Here is a 23,886-nt window from a genome sequence, read left to right as displayed (position 1 = left end):
TGTCTGTGTGAAGTTAGCACCGCATCTTTCAAAATTGTAAGTTTTATCAAGAGTACTATTTGCACCCCAAAGAGTACTAGAGTTCCTGATAGGTATTAGCAAGAGTACCGCCGAAATATTTAGAGAAATTGCAATTTGAAAATATGAAGTGCTAACTTCCCGTGGCACCGCAACATGAAAAATATATTGTTTTAAAGATCCTATCTTAAAGTACTCGAAAAGTACTACAGTTCCTGATACATTTTAACAATAGTACCAACCGCCAAATATTATAAAAAAATTATTGAAATTTGGAGATGGCACCGCAAAATGAAAAAAACATTGTTTTAATGATCCCATCTTAAAGTACTCAAAAAGTACTAGAGTTCCTGATACATTTTAACAATAGTACCAACCGCCAAATGTTTTTAAAAAATTATTGAAATTTGGGGATGGCACCGCAAAATTAAAAAATCATTCTTTTAATGATCCTATCTTAAAGTACTCGAAAAGTACTAGAGTTCCTGATACATTTTAATAATAGTACCAACTAATAAATACTGAAAAAAAAAATTTTTTAAGATTACAGCCTATCTTTCATAAAAGTGGCCGTAACTCCTTTGCCTTTAATTTCACAGCTTTGTGCCTTAATAACTTTCGAAAGTACTCGCTGGGGTGCCAAAAGTACTCTAATCAAAACCCGGAAATTGTAAAAAAATTTTATCTCTCTAAGGGACTGACTGTATCTAAAAGTGGCCGTAACTCTTTTGCGTCAAGTTTCACAGCTTTGTGCCTTAATAACTTTTGAAAGTACTCGCTGGGGTGCCAAAAGTACTCCAATCAAAACCCGGAAATTGTAAAAAAATTTCACCTCTCTGGAGGACTGACTGTATCTAAAAGTGACCGTAACTCCTTTGCGTCAAGTTTCACAGCTTTGTGCCTTAATGACTTTCGAAAGTACTCGCTGGGGTGCCAAAAGTACTCCAATCAAAACCCGAAAATTGTAAAAAAATTTTATCTCTCTAAGGGACTGACTGTATCTAAAAGTGGCCGTAACTCCTTTGCGTCAAGTTTCACAGCTTTGTGTCTTAATAACTTTCGAAAGTACTCGCTGGGGTGCCAAAAGTACTCTAATCAAAACCTGGAAATTGTAAAAAAATTTTATCTCTCTAAGGGACTGACTGTATCTAAAAGTGGCCGTAACTCTTTTGCGTCAAGTTTCACAGCTTTGTGCCTTAATAACTTTTGAAAGTACTCGCTGGGGTGCCAAAAGTACTCCAATCAAAACCCGGAAATTGTAAAAAAATTTCACCTCTCTGGAGGACTGACTGTATCTAAAAGTGACCGTAACTCCTTTGCGTCAAGTTTCACAGCTTTGTGCCTTAATGACTTTCGAAAGTACTCGCTGGGGTGCCAAAAGTACTCCAATCAAAACCCGGAAATTGTAAAAAAATTTTATCTCTCTAAGGGACTGACTGTATCTAAAAGTGGCCGTAACTCCTTTGCGTCAAGTTTCACAGCTTTGTGCCTTAATAACTTTCGAAAGTACTCGCTGGGGTGCCAAAAGTACTCTAATCAAAACCTGGAAATTGTAAAAAAATTTTATCTCTCTAAGGGACTGACTGTATCTAAAAGTGGCCGTAACTCTTTTGCGTCAAGTTTCACAGCTTTGTGCCTTAATAACTTTTAAAAGTACTCGCTGGGGTGCCAAAAGTACTCCAATCAAAACCCGGAAATTGTAAAAAAATTTCACCTCTCTGGAGGACTGACTGTATCTAAAAGTGACCGTAACTCCTTTGCGTCAAGTTTCACAGCTTTGTGCCTTAATGACTTTCGAAAGTACTCGCTGGGGTGCCAAAAGTACTCCAGTCAGAACCCGGAAATTGTGAAAAAATTGTATCTCTTTCGAGGACTTAACATAATTAAAAGTGACCGTAACTTTTTTGTTTTTGATTTTATAGCTTTGTACCTCAACCTTTAAAAGGCCGGCAAATTGTACGTTATATATCAATCTATTTTTTCTAAAAACTTGTATTTATGTATATATATATATAAATTTTTTTACAATTTCCAGGTTTTGATTAGAGTACTTTTGGCACCCCAGCGAGTACTTTCGAAAGTTATTAAGGCACAAAGCTGTGAAACTTGACGCAAAGGAGTTACGGCCACTTTTAGATACAGTCAGTCCCTTAGAGAGATAAAATTTTTTTACAATTTCCGGGTTTTGATTGGAGTACTTTTGGCACCCCAGCGAGTACTTTCGAAAGTCATTAAGGCACAAAGCTGTGAAACTTGACGCAAAGGAGTTACGGTCACTTTTAGATACAGTCAGTCCTCCAGAGAGGTGAAATTTTTTTACAATTTCCGGGTTTTGATTGGAGTACTTTTGGCACCCCAGCGAGTACTTTCAAAAGTTATTAAGGCACAAAGCTGTGAAACTTGACGCAAAAGAGTTACGGCCACTTTTAGATACAGTCAGTCCCTTAGAGAGATAAAATTTTTTTACAATTTCCAGGTTTTGATTAGAGTACTTTTGGCACCCCAGCGAGTACTTTCGAAAGTTATTAAGACACAAAGCTGTGAAACTTGACGCAAAGGAGTTACGGCCACTTTTAGATACAGTCAGTCCCTTAGAGAGATAAAATTTTTTTACAATTTTCGGGTTTTGATTGGAGTACTTTTGGCACCCCAGCGAGTACTTTCGAAAGTCATTAAGGCACAAAGCTGTGAAACTTGACGCAAAGGAGTTACGGTCACTTTTAGATACAGTCAGTCCTCCAGAGAGGTGAAATTTTTTTACAATTTCCGGGTTTTGATTGGAGTACTTTTGGCACCCCAGCGAGTACTTTCAAAAGTTATTAAGGCACAAAGCTGTGAAACTTGACGCAAAAGAGTTACGGCCACTTTTAGATACAGTCAGTCCCTTAGAGAGATAAAATTTTTTTACAATTTCCGGGTTTTGATTAGAGTACTTTTGGCACCCCAGCGAGTACTTTCGAAAGTTATTAAGGCACAAAGCTGTGAAATTAAAGGCAAAGGAGTTACGGCCACTTTTATGAAAGATAGGCTGTAATCTTAAAAAATTTTTTTTTTCAGTATTTATTAGTTGGTACTATTATTAAAATGTATCAGGAACTCTAGTACTTTTCGAGTACTTTAAGATAGGATCATTAAAAGAATGATTTTTTAATTTTGCGGTGCCATCCCCAAATTTCAATAATTTTTTAAAAACATTTGGCGGTTGGTACTATTGTTAAAATGTATCAGGAACTCTAGTACTTTTTGAGTACTTTAAGATGGGATCATTAAAACAATATTTTTTTCATTTTGCGGTGCCATCTCCAAATTTCAATAATTTTTTTATAATATTTGGCGGTTGGTACTATTGTTAAAATGTATCAGGAACTGTAGTACTTTTCGAGTACTTTAAGATAGGATCTTTAAAACAATATATTTTTCATGTTGCGGTGCCACGGGAAGTTAGCACCTCATATTTTCAAATTGCAATTTCTCTAAATATTTCGGCGGTACTCTTGCTAATACCTATCAGGAACTCTAGTACTCTTTGGGGTGCAAATAGTACTCTTGATAAAACTTACAATTTTGAAAGATGCGGTGCTAACTTCACACAGGCGATTCGTATGTAGAGCGTTATGTATAATATAATATATCTTATTATCTTATTGTTAGTGCTTTTCTAAATTTCAAACTCAAGTAGTTTTTTTACGACTGTATAATCTTAGGAAATATTAAAAGGTATAATAATAAAATAAATTACGGTAAAGTTATATATTAAAAAATTCTGTAACCTTATTTGAAATTTTAAATTTTAAAATCCGGGAATTCTCAAGAAATTCTTCTATAAAATTTGGGTAATATCAAACAGGGATTTTTAATTTGCATTCTATCCGAACACATTCTTTGTAATTAGCCATTAGAAAGCATGTCAGGTGATTATAATTGGGACGAAATGCGCAACAAAAGTTTATTTGTGCAAAACTTGATCTGTGGCAATAAGGCGCGACAAAAGCAAAGATTTAATCAAAAACTTGCGAGTGAATTAGAGAAAGGAATTATAATTTGGCGATATAATTATTTATTGGCATGCTCGCGTAACATTGCGCGGCTTTTAACACCACGGACTCACAACAGTCCCACGAGAGGCCCGAAACTCCGGTCGACCCTCGTAATCCCACCTCAAGAATCTCTCTTGAGAAGGAGAGAACGGAGAGTCGAGATCTCGAGTGAGGCCTGAGCGGCGCCCGCGAGCGAGAGGTCGCGTCAGCTCGACGAAGAGTGCTGAGCAAGATGGAGCGAGGGAGAGTGGGATGCTGCGAGCGAAGAAGGCAGGAGCGAGAGTGGACAGACGGCATGCCACCACCACTCCCATATCTTTCTGTCTCCTTCTCACCTCTTCTTCGTTCGCTCAGTCCTCTTACCTATACTCTTCCGTCTGGCGACTTTTACACGCGCGAGCCGGCTTCCCACCCGTAGATTTCTCTCTCTCTCTCTCTCTCTCTCTCTCTCTCTCTCTCTCTCTCTCTCTCTCTCTCTCTCTCTCTCTCTCTCTCTCTCTCTCTCTCTCTCTCTCTCTCTCTCTCTTTCTCTCTCTCAGTCCTCCCCGCGCGCAGGAGAATCGCCGTAAGCCGCGGAGAGCGCGCAAAATGCCAGTGATTCGACGCGACTTGGAGTACGCGCCTCGACGCGGCGAAACGAAGCGGGCGCCACGCGAATTCGAACGCGCGGACGTGTGTCGCGAGCCGTCTTACGCCACACGAACTCAGAGCTCTGGTTTGCGCGTGAGCTCTTCTAAGTGTCTCTTTGCTGAAGTTTTTTTTTTTTTTTTTTTTTTTTTTTCGAAGCCGTCACGTGGACGCGACGCGCAGTTGAGTTTACGCGCGAGTAAGTTATCTCGCGTATTTCGCGGTGCGAGTGAGAGGTTTTTTACTGGCCGGTTGAAAGCAAGTAGAGAAGGTGTCCACGGTAGTAATGATTGTAATTTTAAACGACCTCCAGAGATTTGTGAGTGTCTGGACGAAATACTCCATTCCCGACACGAGTTAATTACTTCAGTGAATATTTGTCAAGATTTTATAGGAAATTAATGTGGTGCTAAGTGTATCTTCAGTGTAAACGACATATGATCGAACAGTAAATAGAGCATTTGAGTTTTTATAATGCACATCGTCAGATACAGATTTAATTTTGTCTATTGGTTGATAAAGTCTTGATTTTAATACGTGTTTTAAAATATTTTTTATTGGCTTAATTATAAGCAGAAACTAAAAGAAAATTTAATAAAAGTTTTCTTACATGAAACACGGATTCCATATAGGAAATTGCACTTGGATTATTGAGAGATCGCGTGAAGAACGGCAGAGGAGGAGAGGAAAGGGGTGAGACCAACGTCGTAATCGTTTGAGGGCGGAGAAAGTATCTGACGAAGTTTCGAGGTACTTTCATGGCGGTTAAGCGAGATGTTCGAAGGAAACCACAAATTGATGAGATAAGAATCGATTAATGATAAAGTAATAGCATGATCTGGAAAAAAGATATTGAATTTGCTGATTAGTAATACGTCACTATTAAACGAGGATGCAAGATATATTAGTTATGCCAGTTATGAAAGTATATTGAGTGTCGCTTTAGTAATCTGGAGTTATTCGAGGAAATCGTTTAAATACAACAATAATAATTATAATAATGATCGTCGAAGTCATTGTACTTGAGAATAAATCACTTTCTCGATATCGAGTGCATTGACTTTAAGGACGCTCGTGCAATTCGCGCTGAATCTTTTCGTATAGAATGATCATTCCAGTCGAACCTCGGGCACGGAAGAAAAGGGAAGAGGAGGGCAATGAGGAAGAGGGAGGAGGAGCGACGGTGGTGGCGGTGCAGCAGCACAGCGTCGAAAAAGGAAAGCCACGCTGATCATCCACGACTGGAAGACCTCGGCGTTGCACCTTAGCGGACCTTAGCGCAACGGTGAAGAGGGACGAAAGAAAGAAAGGGAGAGGAAGGACGAAGAGAAAGATACGGATAGCGAAAGGGCAAGGAGGGCAAGAAGAAAAGAGAAACAAAGAGTAAAGGGATTGAAAAGGAGAAATAGAGAACGAAAACAACGGAGCAGGAGAAAGGAATCCATAAATTTTTGTTTTCATAAGTACTTTCTTTCGTGAAACCGGGATTACCGAGATTTCTGTTGAACTTCTCAAACTCCTCCATAAATTTTTGTGCAGAATACTTTTATATTTATAGCGCTTTTGTATCTTTTATGTAAACCTTTGTGATTTGCGAATGCAATTAATCTTTACCACACAAATATATCCGATACACTTAGAGATAGTATAAATCTGTAGCGATTTTACTTCCGCGAGTCGAGGTTGGTTGCGCTGCCTCATGAGGCCCCTCACCTTCGAGAATCTGAGAAGGCTCGTGAGCCGCAAGAAGGATCGCAATGAGCCCTCCTTCAAGCGTAGCGAGTCCTTCAAGAGAATTTCTATTAGGAAGAGTTACTTAGATCGGGGTAAACGACGAAATCGCCTCCAGAAAAATTTAGAGCCTGTTATTAATACACCTTCCCCGCAACCAACAACGAATGATAAAATTGTTTCTCAACAAATTAAAGAACAAGAATTCAAGAAAAATGAAGAACGCTCCCTTAGTCGCGATTCCATTACTTACGATGAGTGGCTTCAAGGAGTCAGCTCCTCTTCCCGTGAGAAACTACACGAAGATAATCTCGAGTCTCTTCAATATTCTAAAATTAAAGCCACAAAACTTGCTAAACATATCGACGCGGATTCAGTTGTTGAGGATCTGAAAATTCTCGAGCTTGATGCCTCGCCGATTTTAGTATCCAAATCTAAATCCTTTGGGATTGTTACGGACGAGACGACCAATGGACATGATACGCTTTGGACCCAAGATTCTTCTGTAGATGGATCGCTCAGTGTCAGCATCGGTCTTGGCAGGATATGGAGGGATGCAGTGCCAGTTCCGGTTTCGGCTCCGATATCGGCACCTTCGTATTCCTCTGTTTCGACTTCTTCGATTCATCATTCTCTAGACAGTGCTCTAAAGGAGAAGAAACCGCAGCCGACTGTTGCGAGAACGGTTTCGGCGCCAGAAAAGCCCATCAGCAAGGAGACCTCGTCGTCCTTTGGCTTCTCTCTTAGGATCGCCAGATTCACTGATTTCAGGCCAGGGTGATTAGCTTGTTGTTTGAAGATTGATCAGTGAAAATGAGGAAATAATAGAACGTGTCTTTTTTTGATTGATTTAAAATGTTTTCCTTAGTGAGTTAAAATTTTTAATTCTTTATTTGATCTTATATTTAAGTAACTAATTTTTTTAGATGTTTTGATTTCTTGTTATTTTAAACAGCAAAAAAAGTTGTATAAAAGTTTAACATATAATTTATATTAGATCTAAATAAAAAAAAAAGATAAAAAGGAATTGTAATCTTATATTAATGAGATTTTTCTTTAGTTGAATATGTTTATGACAAGACAAAAAATTTATATATTGGTTATATTTTTGCAGTGAATTTTACTGATCAATCGAGTCAAATATCGCGCAGTTTAAAGATTATTCGATTGCAATACTACTTGGCTTTAGGGTGACACGAAACGGTCTCTTTCGTCGGAAGACACCAAAACCATCGCCAAGCGTGAGCACGGAGGGTTACTTCAAACGAACGAGTGGGTCTAGACATTCTAGTTCTCGTCGTCGAAGCGGTAAGAGAACTTTACAACGCGCTAGCAAAAAGAATCAGCAACCTGCGGCTCGCACTAGCAGTCCGGTATGGTTCGTCCCGCCTGAGAGACGTCGTTCGAGACGTCAACGACGAGTCTGGCGGGAGATCAGATACTTCCCCGATGATGAGGGTCCAATCCTGGAGAGAATTAATGATTGGTCATCAAACGTGTCAGATGACCAGTTTGATGACCAGAAACTGCTACTATCAGGTGATTTCAATGAGCGTCGGGATGATGACGCTTTGAACTCGATTATTTCATCGTCCTTGGGCTCTTTCTCAGCGACATCGTCCTCATCATCGGCTTGCCCAGCTCCAAAAATTAGTGACTTTAACGAAGACAAGCTATTCTCTGAAGAATTAAGGACCAACGGTCTTCCAGTGCGCGGAGCTACTTGGAGGCTCTCACCGACGACAACGACGACAGCGGCAACGATGATGGTGTCAACAGTGACGCCCACAAGAACAATTCTTTCTGGAAATTATTTTGCCAGCAGTCAATTTCTCACTTTTTTAGCCAAGGACATTGTCAAGGAAAGATCGAAAAACGAAAACTCTAACACGGGTTACAGATGTCTCTCGTCAACCGACAGCGAGGACGATGTTGAACGTTCCAACTTTGAACGAAGGAAAAACTTTCCGCAGCAACGACAACAGTATTTAAAGAGGCAAAAATCGGGACTTAAGAGGAGACCCTTGCGTCGCAAGTCACAATTGAGAAGAGCGTCTGGTCAGCCGGTATTCCTCGTGCGCAAGTGCTCGTCCTTGAGGAAACGTCCTAGTAAGACTCGAATTATAATTCTACAAGTTGTTTGGGAAACGACAGTAGTAACAAGAATTTAAACAGAATGATATCAGATATCTGTTTTTCGGTTTTGAAAAGGTTTACAATTCTAACAATATTCAACACTGAGATTCTAATAAACTAGCCTAATAAAAGATACAATAATGCTGTTTTAAACTTACAAAAATTTAACCTACATAAGTTATCTTAGATTTATTCTTGAAAAGTTCTTTAACTTTCTTTAACTTTACATATCTTTACTCTTATTTTAATAATTTTTGTCATTTAGTATGGTCCTTTGTACTTTTTTGCAAGTAATTGTACCATTTCTTTTATTGCTTCTTACATATTTTTGCAATATGTTGTATCATCGAGACAAGATTCTAAAGTTTCAGCCTTTTTGTGACAGTTTGCAGATTTTTCTCTTGTTACTCAGAACTTATTCTCTAAATCATGATTTCTACATTTGAATTTTGTAATAATTTTTTAATTATTTTTTGTTTTTGTTTTCTTAAATATTTCGGAATTTTTCTTATATAAAGTTTTTTATTTACCTGTATTCACAGCGGGGTTAAGAAATAACTCGTTACTTGTAATCAAGTTATAATTAGAGTTACTTTATTTTAATAATTGTAACTTAATTTACAAGAGAGGAGTATAATATAATACTTTGAATATATTAAAAAATGGAATGGAGGGAAGTTGCTTAACAAAAAAATTAAAAATGTTTTTCTTTATAATTTTAAAGTACTCTTAAAACCGTTTGACTTCGATTAAAAATTGTTTGACTATTTTTTATAATTTCGAAGATATTTACCTGGAAAGGAAAAAATCGATTTGTTTCGAAAGAGTGTTTCACCTCATAATGTAACTTTACAAAAGTAAAAAAGTTTTGTGTTAGGAAAAAACTACACCACTTCTACACAATTTTTCTGAATTTTCTGAATTTTCGGATTGCCTAACGTCCTTTATTAGTCACATTTTTTATCTAGTGGTGATATTAATAGTTACTTTTTTAGTATATTTTAGTACATTTTATATACAATATTTTAATTACATGTCGCGTCATAGGATTCTATAAGTATTTAAAGTAGCAATGTATTACAAAAAATTAACAGAAAAGTAACAACTTGTTATTTTTTGAGTAACTGTAACGACTTTTTAGAATTAGTAACTAATAATGGTAACTAGTTACTTTATAAGACGGAAAAATTGTAACTAACTATAACCATTTATTTATACAAACTTTCCCAATTCTAGTTTATAGTTAGACTTTTATATTCAAGGCCTCTTAAGTTTATCTTCAGATGTTCTACGGATCGTTTTATTGACTACAAAGTATCTGATGATAAACTTAAAGAGACCTTGAACATAAAGCATGATTATGAGTATAGGCAAATATTTTTTCTAGATTTCTGTATTCTGCTAAATTTGATCTTTTTTTTAAAATCAAATTATAATTTTTTTTTTCACTTATTTTTATTTTTATTTCGTACTCTTTTGTTTCATATTGTTACTATAAAATATATTTTTTTGTTTATCTGCTATCTAAATTTATTTTTTCTATTCTTTTTTATTTTGTTTAATTATTTCTTAAATATTTTGTTAGTCAAATTCTTCCTAATTTTTTCTGCGAATTTAAGTTTTTTTGTTTTGTTTTGTCGTGCAATTTTGTCTCTTGATTGGTATTTTGGTACATCTCAATTTAGCGATTATTTTATTTATTTTGACGTTTCTATCAGTAAAGTAAATAATTTTTTTCTAATAGGATAATTCCTTAGTAAAAATATTATAAATTACATTTAGAGACCCAGTAATATAAGGATAGTAATATAATAATTATTGAAAAAACGTGTAAGTATGTGTTTCCATGGTTAATAATCTATGTACAATCTTAGATACGATTTTGCTTGATACTTATTGAATAACAGGCGACGTAATTAAACCGCAGCGATTACGACCGTTCCTCACACTGAATCTATTTATCCTTTGCTCGAACCTCCATCAGCGTCTGATGGCGTTAATTACGCAATATGTTTGCCGCGATTGATTTCGACGAGTTTCTCACTCGATCGCGAACCTGCATGCATATCATGGTTCAATGTGTCTCTTACCACGGTTTTCATTACTTTCTACGAAAACTAAAGAGTTTATAATGTGGAAATTTTTTAATGATTTCTTTAACATTAAAATTGAGAGAAAAAGTAAGGGAATGTGTTAGAAGTAAATTCATTGTTTTTGTTAAGTTTAATCAATTTTTCAGTATCTGGATTAGTGCACTGGGTGTGAGGAAAATAGTTGAAATAGTAATAGAAATATTTGAAGGATTTACATATAAAAAATACTATTTGAAATAAATATTTTATGTAACAAATATAAAAATAGCAAATTGTATTTAACATTTATGTGTGTATACATTTACTTGCAATGAGACATTTATTTTACATTTTAATATGTTTTGGACAGCACGTATGTCGTGGTTTTATAGATATGCAACTCATTTTTCTTTAGTAGATAACAAGTAAACTTATTTTAAAATGTATTTATAGAAATTTCATGAATTCATATTTTTATACGAGATATGTATTGTTTTTTTATTTTATAATTTGTACTTATGAGAAATAGAAAATAGTAAATAAACAACAGAAAACGGAAAATGTTTATCTGAGAAATTGAATGTAAAATAAATAAATGTGCACTGAAAAAAAAATTATTAGATTGATTATTAGAAATTATTAGAAAAAATAAATATTTTTTCAAATAGTACCAAGCAGAAGTTTTGTAAAAGATAAATAATATGTATTTCAAATAAGATAATATTTTCTATTAATGTATAATCCATTTTATAAATTATAGAAAATATTAACTTATTTGAAATAAATATTATTTATTTTTTACAAAACTTCTGCTTGGTACTATTTGAAAAAATATTTATTTTAATCTAGTAAATTTTTTTCAGTGTATACGTATATAAATATTAAATACTATTTGTTTTTTATACTTATACAAAATACTTATTTTAAATAATTTTTTTTATTGATCTTAATAATTAAGAAAATATTTCTATTAAATTAATTTTATTTTCTTGAAATTCTGAGAATATATATAAATATGTATAAAATTAAAATAGAGAATATAATAAAAATGTGAAGTTATATATAAAATTAGTAATACAAGTTATATATAAGATGTAAAGTACAAAAGCACACACGTAATTCCTGTTTCGATTCCCAAGCGGGATCGAACTTTCCCCGTAAAAGGACCCCATACGTCGCACTGCGTTTCTCGAGAAATTATTGCACGGAGACAAACATGAACGAGTTTAACGCATCGACATTAAGAATCACTCAACACGCCGATTAGCATAATCGCGATGGCCCGGTTTCGTTTCGCAAACGTGGAAAAATCATGTCTCGGCCGTTAGAATCGATTCTTTGGCGTTTTCTCGAGTTACGAGGCGTGACGAAAGGCGAGTACGCTAACCAGTTTTACATCGTGCTCATGGCACATGGGCGAGCGAGCTGCATCGGCGCTCGACCGCCGCGCCGGTAGCCAAGCGTGCATCGATCTAAAATTCAATCCTGAAAATGTTCATCCGTTCGATCTCCGCGCAATTCTTGATAGCGCGATTTATATTTCCAGCGATATAAACCGATTTTTCATTAACTTTATCTACTTTATTTATGTCCTATTATTTATATACCGTCAGTCATACCGTTTCATTTTACATAATATCTTCATACCTAATTTAAGTAGACACCATTTTTAAATATCTTTATTTCAAATCCTCGTTATTGTATCAAATTGAACGTAACGGGTACGATAACGGAAGTAACAACAGGAAATAACATCTTGAGAACAATACGAATATGAAATTAATATAAGTTGTGAAACAATAGAATATGAAATTATTATAAGTTGCGAAACAATTTTGACGTTTACTCGCGATATTGCAAGACAATTTGTGAGGTGTGATATTATAAACTGTCCGTAAATTGCCTCTTGGATTATTAATTGAGCTGTTTTCCGTTGTTGCAGGAGATATTACGCAGAAAGGTTATGAAAAGAAACGGACGCGTCTACTTCAGCCATATGCCTCGAAGCAGATAGGTGAGCGTTTCGCTTTTCTAGAATTCATTAAGAACTCCCGCAAGAGTAAGCGGCGGGAGATATGCATCGCGCATTACTCGCGATATGCGGTACCGCGAGCGGACGGGGAGTCAGCGATGTGAAAATATTATTATCGCCCCACATGTTTAGTCACATAATTCGATCGATCCCGCGTAGAAGCAGCGGTGCAGATTTCAAGACTTCTGCCATATACAATCAGCGGTTGCGGAGGGGATGAAGAACGAAGGGGCAGGAACCAATCGCTCACTGATTTTTTAATATGATTGGTCTTTGCCCTTAGTTCTTCATTCCATTCATAGGCGCGGCTATGTGGCAGAAATCCAAAAACTGCAGCAAAATGCTTAAAGAGTGTTGTATTGTATATTCCGAAACGAGACGAGCTCTATTTGAGGGAAACCTCCCCCTCCCTCTCTTTTTTTTTTTTTCGACGAAAAGTCTTTCAATTGTGTTTCGTAAGATTTAGTGAAAGGTGAGATTTTTATTGTATTTTTCATTATAGCGTTACTTTTCTCCAGATGACGGAAAAACACGTGATTTCCAGTTTCTATAGCGGCTCCCGCAGCCTTATCTCTTGCAGCATCTTGGTGTGTGCAATGTTGCGCCATCGGGACGCGCGCAACGCGCTCGCAATATCAATCGCGTTCCGATTCTCAAGGGACACGCGTCCCATTGTGCGCACAATGGCAAATGCAATCCGTGTAAAAAGGAAGGGGCGTAAGACGCAATCTTTCGCGGCACGCGTCGCTCTTAACATCTCGGCACCTTACGACTGTGTAACGTACTTATTTACCACTGCTCCCGGTTGCGCCACGCGAGACGCGCGGGGTCGGGAGAAAACCGAGAGAAAATTGCGCTATAACGAGAAGGATGCGCGAGCCTTTACCTCTGTTTATTTTACGAGAAACGTTCGCGCCACTTGGAACGTTCGGACCACTAGAAATTAGAAATATTTCGTGTAGGGCTATGTTACTTTTCGACAACTTCGACATATTCGAAGCTTCGAAAGAGTTTGAAACTTCGAAGCTTCGAACTTTCGAGGCTTTTAATTAATTTCGAGGCTGCGAGATTTGAAATTAACATCAAAAATTCAAATTCTCTCGAACCTTCAAATTTAACTTTGCGACTTTGAGGTCTCGAAAATTCAAATTCTTTCGAAGCTCTGAATATTTGAAATTGTCAGAAGTAACAGCCCTATTTTTTGAGGTTTATCACGATCATTCGAAGACGACGGATTTCAATTATCGATCGACGTTGCGTTTCCGCGTCGCTTATCGCGGAGGCAAAGTGTAACGCGAGTGAATCGTTTCCGAGTGGCCAGCCGTTACTGCAACTGTCGCGGTTGCGAGGTACGCGAGGCTTCGTCTTATCGTCGCAAATTACCGGAGACGGAATTGTCCGGACGTTACCACGCGTCATTTGTTGGTCCGCACAAGCTGCATTCCATGGACGCGTCTCTCTTCGATGCGCCCCGCTGCCTGTCGATTCAACCCTTCCACGGTCAGATATTTCTCATTTTTTTTAGTTTAGAACGCATCCTGTTAAATGTTTCAGCTGGCACAAGTCGTTTCATTCTTGGTCATTTTTTTTAAGAACTTGGTAATTTTTTTTCAAGAACTTGCACGACAAAACGAAATAAAGCTTTTTGTTTAAATAAATGTCTTTTTTAGTAGCAAAAAAATATTTTTTCTTTAGTAAATCTGAAACAAAGAAACAATCAATTTTTAATTTGTAGTTATAATTTAATGAAAGAAATAAAAATTTTTAAGCATAGAAATTGCATTTTCTTATTGTAAAAAGTCTTTTTTATTATTACTTAAGTTGAAAATTGAAAAAAAAAACTTCATAAATATCGATGCAAATTATAGAACTTATAAAACTGTTACTTCAAACATTCAAATTAACGTCTTCGGCACACGATACGATTTTTCATGCCAGATCGCATACGAGGCGTCTTACTACATATCCTCTTGGCTTACGATTGGTGACATAATCATCCAAGCCAATCAGAACACGTAATAAGACGCCTCGTATGCGATCTAAGATGAAAAATCGTAGCCGAAGAATTAATTAGTTAAACGTGTTTTCAAAAATATATGTTTTGAGAGAATTGTCCAAAATTTTTCGATGATTTACTTACAACTATCGTTATATACTACTGCATGTTTATAATTTCAAATTGTCGAAAAATAGAAAGAATTTTGATTTTTTGATATTTCTAAAATCTTATAATCCCTTAAATGTGTACATCTGAATGCAAATTTTGTTACTCTTGTTCATTACCTCGAAATCTCTTTAATGTTAAGGTAAAATCCAGAGATTGGAATTGATGATAGACAACATATAACATTAGAGTATCTCGTACATTTCCATGATGCCACCCCGTATAGTTGCACGGACGCGCCTTTGCGCCCGCAGCTGCGATCGGTAGAACCGCTGCAATCGGCTTGCAGTTTAACTGTACCTGCACGCGGAAGAAGCGCTTCCGCGTTATCCACTCGTTATATGCTACGTGCATCTGCCATTGTCGTGAACGCGAGTCGAACTAGCGACAGTTTTCTAGCTGGTATGGCTAAGTCAGATAACGGGATATTTTTTTATATATATACAAATTCTTTATATGCTATTCAGGCGAAATTTAAGTCTATTTAATTAATTTTTAAGATGTAAAGTAACTATATAAAGTAACTGAAATAGAAGAAAGTAACTCGGTTATGACTGCACAGTATTGCACTGTCAAATGATGCGCGAAAGAGTCAGCTGCGTGACCGTCTATCATTTCATCACATTAATTTGATTTGTGGCGACAATGTGAAAAATATTTGCCATATTTTTTTCAAATGCTTTATCAGAACTTTGAACTACCAATTTTTAAGGAGCCTTTTACTTAAAAAAAATTTAATGAAGAGAGAGACTATATTTTTGATAATTATTTTCATGGGTTTTTATAGGTTTATTCTACGCGCATTAAACTATATTTAGTAAAAATTTTGTTTAAATATGTTCATTAATTTTAAAGTTATTAGTGTTTAACGAGGCGCGAAAAATGTAGTGGTCACGTTGTCTTTAACTCTGGATGTTGTAAAACAGAAATGTTAAATTTTAATTTATGAATAATTGAAGGAGGATATGAACATAGGAAAAGGGAGAAAGAGTATGAAAAGTTACATAAGTTAAAAGTTGATTTTTGTGCATAAAAATCGATTTTTCTTAGAGAAAAAAAAAGTATTAATTTTTGGAGTTTTAAAGAATTGATATTAAAGTACCTTTGACTGCTAATCACTTTGAAATGAACATATATACATCAAATTATTACTGATTAGTAATAACCCTTAAAATTAGTTTAACCCTTTGAGGACGTGTGACTTTTTTGTAGGTCACCCCTTTTTATTTTGTAAATTCCTAGCTCGATTTTTATAAAATTTGGGTTATGGGTAATTTGATAGTATTCGATTTGAAGTTAAAAATAAAAAAAATTCAAAATAGAGGCTTTATTATGGCAGAATTTTCAGTAATAATCAGAATCATAAAACTCGGCTTTAGAGAATTTTTAACATTGCTGAGAGAGTAACATTGCTAAATTTCCAATTTTATTTTATTTGAAGTTTGTGCAAGTGGAATGGATATTATAAGTGCATCAATTTATAAATTTTTGATTATAAGTCCTGTAACACAAATTTCTTTTTTATTGAAAGTTTTATGAACCACATTTTTAAATTTTGGCATTTTTAGATTCAATGATCCAAAAAATCCTAAAATCGGATTTTATAATAATACAATTCAATAAAGAAAAAAAACATCAGAATGAGAATTTTTCTTTTACTCTGAATGTGAATCCAATTCAAATTATTCCATTACATAATTTTGAGAAAATTTTTTAGTTAAATAAGTTGAAAGAAGAGCAATTTTCATGGATTTTGTTATATTGTTACTTCTGGGAATCGCTCTCGAACTTCCGCGATACTCTCACTCTCACATTCCCGCTCGAAATAAAAGAGACACTTTTTCGAACGGAAGGAACAGTTTAATAACACACCGACATGCAGAGAATGTGAACGATCATTAATAATCTGAAAGCAAATCGACGCACGCCCTTTCGGGTCGACGACATCGCTGTAATATTAACACTAAATTTTCAAACTTTTGATATAATTAATAGAATATTTTTTCAAAAAGGCGGCTCTTCCTTAAATCTGTATGGTGTCCATTTAATAAACTAATCTGTGTCTTTATTCTTTCGGAAAATTTGCGATCATTTTTTGCCAGACGTCTCGACTTAGGTGGTTAATGTAACATGAATATAACACTATGTTATACCGATATGTAATGTGCTAAAGAAATTTTATTGCAATTAAAATCAAATATGAGAGAATAGACAAGAAATAAGAGAAATGCCATTTTTTAGTCCAGTTCTTGACACCTAATAATAATTTTTGTGTGAATTTTTACAATCTCTAGCACATGTAAATTGCGTCCCGCATATTGGACAGTTTTAAAATATAATTCTTACATGAAATCGGAATAATTAATTAAATTGTTAAATTAAATCGGGTAATTTTACAGTTTTGATAGATATATCAAGTTAGCACCGCAACATCAAAATTTTTTAGTTCTGATCTGTGAGTTCTCGTTTTATGTAGAAGAAATTAAAAGTTTCTTATAAGAGTTCCTTAAAAGAGTTCCGCTTTAATGATTGGAAATTAACATTAAAAAAGTGGAGTATTAACTTTTTTATTAAAATTTGAGATTGAGTAGTTCTGAATATTTTAATGCTTCTGAATAGTTAATAGCTTTAACGAATATTTATAGAATTTTTGATACATATAAAATTTTTTTTATTTATAAAAAAATTAAAAAATTTTTGAAAATTTGATTTCTAGATATGATAGCTTTAAGACATTTCTATTGTTATTTTATTTATTTTGAAGAGTTCTCAATTAAAAAAGTAAAAATTAAAAAATTTAGGATCTCAAAGTTCATATATCAGTTTCATGTATATCTCATTATCTTATCACCCGATTACCTTTAGCAATAAGATTTTTCGTTAGAACTTGTCAAGATTTGTCCATAATATTAATCGGAACTACTTAGAACTTTAAAAAAAATTTTTTATTTAGAAAACTTCAGATTTAGAAAATTTTTCATTGTTGTTTAAACATCTCATATCTTATGGTTGATTTATAAATCTAATGCTAAAATGGATTCAAAATGATAACATAACTTGTGAAAATTAAATCACGTTTGAATTTTAGTAAAAAAGTCATGTACGTTGTCTCATACATATGACATATTTAATTACGAATATTTTACTAACATGATATAAAAAATTCTTTTAGGGCCTAACAATATATCTAATTATAATTGCAGTAAAATTTCTTTAGTATGCCATATCGTTATAATACGATAAAATATGTAAAAAAATTGCTCTACTTTACAACTTTAATTGCACATTTTTCAAAATTGTGATTTTATGGCACATTTTGAAAACTCGATTAGTATAAAAAAGCTACAGAAAATTATTCAAAATTTTCAAAAATTGTCTTGAATCTTGTTGCCAATTATTAGCAGTAAAAAAAATTTAACTTTAATTTGCTCGACACAACTGGCACAAAAATCGTTATTAGTTCGACAATTCATGATGTTTAATCTTAACTTTGAATTCTTTTCAAGTGATAAAGAGCAGGATGTATTTATGAAATTAATTCACAAAATATATTGTAGGTCCATGATTCTGTGCCAACAGTTTCTATATTTCGAGCACTAAAATTTAAACCAACAATAATTTGATATGAAGAATCAACTTTACCTAAGCATTATGTGTATCGTGGACTTACATGCATTTTTTTTTTGTCAAAATCATATTGATTTAAATTTTGGGATCAAAATGTCGTGGATTTTTAAACTAATACAGATTTTTGTCAGCTTTGTGTTGACAAAGTTGACAAATTGGAGTTGTTTTTATCAAAATTTTTATTTTAGTGTTAAAAGGAAGTTATTTTTTGTTGGATTGTGTAATTAGATAATTTTTTGAAATTCGTTCCTCATTAAATTTCGAATTTTAGAATTTTGAAGCATCAAATCGAATTTCGTGATCTCTTGGAAAACTCTTGGAAAACAATTTTTTCCATAAATTACTTCCATAAATTGGAAATTAGAAAGCTTCCGTCCTCAAAGGATTAAACGACGATCCGAGACAAAATTATGTACCGAGAGAACGAAAATACGCGAAAATATTTAATAAGAATCGAAGTGCACTGTGCATATGCTTGTATGGATCATAGGGGCTGGAAATGGTGGTATTGGTGGTGGTGGAGGTGGTAGCGGCGACGGAGGCGTCGTTGGTAGAGGGCTGGAGAGAACGGGTTACGGAAGCGGAGGAGGTGGCGGTGAAGGTGGCGGAGGAGGTGGAGGCGGAGGAGGAGGAGGAGGTGGCTATGGCGGTGGCGGCGGCGGCGGTCGACCGCAGCCACGTGCACGGCGCACGCAACGGCGCGTCACGCACAACGAGAAGCGCTATCACTCAGGTAGCGCCACGCACTACGTAACTCACAAACGAACGAGCGTATGTTTCTTTGAGTTGCGGCGAACGGCGGACAGCTACGTTAATGCGCGCTAACTTAATCGATTGCCTACTGTCGTAATTTCGCTTTTGGTTTTTGGCTTTTAGCTTTTTTTTTTTCTTTTACTCTTCTGACAAAAACTGTAGAGAGTTGGTCTCATAGAGTATTTTTCTCCGATTAGAGATTAGAACATGTAGAACGTTTGATGTTGGTTCGTAAGGGGATTCTTTAATCATTGTGCGTTTTTCGTGTACTCTCATCTCTATGCACGCATACACACGTGTACACACGACACAATGACACGATTCCAGCAGGAATGACGCTGGAGGCTTCCTACCCTCCCCTCCCCCCCCCCCCGTTTGAATTGCTTTCAAGGAGAGAGATGCTGAGGTAATGACGAGTGTTTCTCTCGCTTCGACCTCATCGTGTCCTGTTTGCACCATTTTTCCCCCCGCATATCCAAATTTTTCTGAATTGGTGGAAGTAGATGTAGTAAACTCCCCCCTGCCCCCTCTCGGAGAATGGTGTAACACAGTCCCATTTTCCGCGCGCACTATGGAAAATTGTCGAGAGCAAACGAGTTTCGTGCTGCTTGCACTTCTCTCCTCGTGTACGACGGCCTGCCTGCCTGCTTATATTCCCTGTCTCTCGCGTGTGTTGCCTCAAGACGCTTTTGCACCTTTAGATACCTTTGTAATTTGACATAGCCAGGCGGTAGCCGAGACCGGTTGTTCCACCTTCGGGTGACTCAAGATTGCAGCCAGCCAGCCGGCCTGCCTGCCATCCATCGGCATTCTCACTATTCACCCGACTGCGTCGCGTTCATACATCCACGAGCGTGTGCGGCGCTTCCATTTTTTTCTCGCATGCTCCCGTCGTCAACGGGAGATCCTTGCGTACTTAAGTTTTCGGCACATGATACGATTTTTCATGCTAGCACGCATAGGAGACGTTTTACGATTGGCTTACGATTGGTAATGTGATCATCCGAGCCAATCAGGACACGTAATAAGAAGTCTCGTATGCGATCTAGCGTGGAAAAATCGTATCATGTGCCGAAGGCTTTAGATCACCGCGCAATCACATATCGCGGCCCGCGTTGTACATTTTACAGTAGAGACCTCTGATATGTCGCGGTAACTACTCCAAATATTGATTTATAGACTCAGCTACTCTTGACTTTCGGCAAGACTTTTTATTTATTTTTATTTATTTATTTTTTAAGGGGGTCTCTATTATCGAGAAAAAACTTGAAAAATCTAGATTTTTGGGGGGATTAATTTTTCATTGAAAATTGTGGATTTTTAATGAGATTTTACTGTTAACATTTTTGTATTAAATTTGTAAGATATTTGAGAGTGTTAATTTAACATAATATGATTGTATTATTTAAATATTACATGTTTTCCATTGATATTCAACTTTTATCTCAGGGTTAAAATAAGAGAGAACGTTTTACGAATAAATGAACAAACGATATAAAAATATTGTTTCAAAAGAAAGAATTATAAGGTAAAGTGTTTGCTTAACATATTAATTAACATTTTATTTAAAAAATAATTTTGTCACAAGGAAAAATGCTTTCACAATTTGTTTCCAGATTGTGTCAAAGGGTTCTCTTTTCAGGGGAATTTTTGAAAAACTATACTTTTTAGTATTTTTTTCTGACAAGATTGTTTCTTTGATCATTTTTTTCTTGATAATACAAAATCGATTAGCAATAGATATGGTATATACATATATCTCCTTGTACATTATCTTGTGACTTACGCGTTTTTATAAAAAATTAGTGATAAGAGAAGACAAATACAGCGCATTTTTCGGCGCTGTATGTTTAATCACTTTTCGAACGTACTTTCAGTGATCCGTATATTAGATTGTTACATGCTACATTTAGTTATATTTCTTTTTTAGTGCTCCTCCAAATTTAATGTTCAAAACTTATATGGATTTTCTTTGATAATTGATTAAGGAATATTGGAAGATATGTTAGAATAAATTTATTTTGAAGCTACATTAAACAATTATTTTACATCTGGAATTTTTAATATAATTTCTGAAAAGTCTGGGAATTCTCAGGAAATATTTTTTTACAAAATTTGAAAAACACCACACGGTGAGCAATTTTGTGGTAAAGTTAACACATTTTACATGTCTTGAATCCAGTTTCTGCATTAATTTAACACTTACACGGATGAATATGATGCAAATTTTACGTAAAATAATAACCTGTAAAATGTAAAACTTTGATACAATTTGGAAGCAATATATGGAAGCATTTTTTTTTAATTATAAAATTATAAAATTATAAATAAAATTAAATGTTTTAAATATGTTGAATCAAGATATTAATATATTAGATTAACACGTATATCTTTTACCTTAGAATTTACGTTTTAAAATCAATTATTTTTATGTTACTTGTTTATTTATATATTCGTAAATTGTGTTATTTAAACACTGAGAAAGATGTTAAATATGATTAAAAACATGAAATTTTTTATAATACAATCACATTATGCTAAATTAATACTCGAATATCTTAAAGATTTAATACAATAATTTAAACAAAGGTGACAGGTTTTAAACGTAAATACAAAATGTTTATTGCGCATGTAAGATGCGACTAAGTTCGATAAATATCGTTTGATAAGTAGTGCGTGGTAAATTCACGTAATAGGATGATCCGTACGACTCTTCTGAAATCACCCGACGATTATTCCAACTGCATCACGCCACCGACCGGCCCTTCTCACTCCTCCGACCTTCCTATGCCGAGCCACGGACGATCGATACGAGTCACATTCATGAGACGCAGCATCCGATGGTGGAATGACCAGCCGTCAATGGCGCAATTAGACGATCATCTCTCGCATCCAAATAAATAACACTCTACCGCGGCATGAAAATCTTGGAGAATCTGACGGGGACTCTTCGTTAGTGTAGTACTCAATTAACCGCTTGGAACCTATTCCCTAGAGCCGCGAAGACTCACGGATCCTTGATCCTTACATCTCTCAGGCTAGTATATGAAATAAGTAAAATTGAAAGAGACCTGTCAACTATATATTTATAGTTATTTTGTATTACAAAACATAATTTTGTATCATATGCTATTTAGAATAAATTTGTGTTAAATGAATACGAAGTTAGCAGGGCAAGAAAGAAAAAGGAAAAAAAAAATAAATGCAAATATATTTAGTATTGATTTTGTATATCACAAAATAAATTAATATTTTAAAGTTAATATGTAATTATCCTTATAACAATTTAAATTATCTTTCTCTTTTAATTATATCTTTAATAATAGAATACTGTCTTCAGAACCGAATAACACTCTACTGTTCGATACATAATAATTTACACTAATATAAAGTTTGTGAATTTGTATTTATGTTAATCCAAGTTAAATAAACGTTTTCAATTAGTTATAGATATATGTATAATAGCGTTTTATAATTGACATAAAACGTAATATATCTTCCATTTGAATATTAGATTGTAAAGGATATAACATTTTTTAATACATACAAATTGCTTATTTTTAAACAATATACAAATTATTTGAACAAATACTTTGAATAAGAACAATATTGTAAATTAAGAGTTACTTTTAACATTATCAAGCTGGTTTTAAGAGAAAAGGCAAGAGTTTCAAATTCTCAAACAAATTCGTACATTTTATATTTTGATACAAATTATTGCACAAGAACAGTATTTTTCTGCGAAAAGAAAAGGTATCGAGAGAATGTTTTTATTCAGTAAAAGTAAATTATTAATTTATGGTACAAATTAGTTCTAAAATAAGTGTTTTCTATCCTAGCATATACAAAATTATGTTTTGTAGTATAAATTCGTGCAAAATGAGTATCATATATAGTTCAATAGGTTTTTCAATTTTCTTCATTTATTTCTAATTGTTGCTAGTTTTACAAAGATAGATTTTTTCTTTCGATTGTAAGGATGGATCGACACCTGCGGAATTTTGAATTCTTGGGATTGTTTACACTAACTTCCCGCTAGATCTACACAGTAAAGTTTTATGTTAAATTTTAATACATATTCTCTCAAATTTTTATGTTAATTTGATACAAGGTGAATGTTTTGGAAGGCAATACAAATATTACGTAAAAAATTAATGGAAAAACTGTGACACTTTAACACAAAAACAAATTGTGGAAATATATATTTCTTCAATAAAATTAACACTTATAATATGTTAAATTAACATGTACATTTTATTTATCTATCTCAATTTACATTTTAAAGCTACATTTATTTTTGTCTTATTTTTGAAGTTATGCGTTCATAAATTATTTTAACCCTTAAAGTACACCATGAGTCAAAATAACCCGAAAAAAATGTGTTGAAATATCTCATAGAAACGTGAAATAAAGCATTTGAAATGTAAAAAATAAAATGTGCTGTCAATTTTTCGAAAAAAATTACATCTTCGGTTGCTCAAATAAAATACCTTTTTTAGAATATACACTATGGCGCATATTTTTGCTTCAAAGTATATTGTTTTGAAAATATGTGGTTAAGCTTTTGCTTAAAAATATTAAAAATTGAGAGTTATTCAATTTTTTGTAAAAGAAATTTTTGTATTTTTAATGAAATTTTGATTTTTTAAACTGTTAAAATTTATTGATATCTCTTTTGAAACGATTGGA

At 34.4% G+C, this 23,886-nt stretch overlaps 1 protein-coding gene across 9 annotated transcripts in view; it reads left to right on the top strand.

The window, feature by feature from the left end:
• The window catches only part of LOC105831838 (disco-interacting protein 2), a 72,584-nt gene that overhangs the window by 18,286 nt on the left and 30,412 nt on the right, over window positions 1-23,886 (top strand). For 2 of the 9 annotated variants that reach the window (XM_028194634.2, XM_012672266.3), the window contains exons 1-4: window positions 4,569-7,190; window positions 7,603-8,522; window positions 12,564-12,635; window positions 18,935-19,177. In XM_028194634.2, coding sequence (XP_028050435.2) covers window positions 6,382-7,190; window positions 7,603-8,522; window positions 12,564-12,635; window positions 18,935-19,177 — 2,044 coding nt within the window. In that variant the 5' untranslated portion in view covers window positions 4,569-6,381. Of the gene's footprint in view, window positions 1-4,567; window positions 7,191-7,602; window positions 8,523-12,563; window positions 12,636-18,934; window positions 19,178-23,886 lie in introns of those variants that run through there. The other 7 variants (XM_012672270.3, XM_012672268.3, XM_036295335.1 and 4 more) reach the window with 4 other exon arrangements.

The sequence above is a fragment of the Monomorium pharaonis genome, chromosome 1 (assembly GCF_013373865.1).
Source record: "Monomorium pharaonis isolate MP-MQ-018 chromosome 1, ASM1337386v2, whole genome shotgun sequence".
NCBI lineage: Eukaryota > Metazoa > Arthropoda > Insecta > Hymenoptera > Formicidae > Monomorium > Monomorium pharaonis.
Note: the sequence above shows the minus strand (reverse complement) of the source record. Positions and strands in the feature narration are given on the sequence as shown.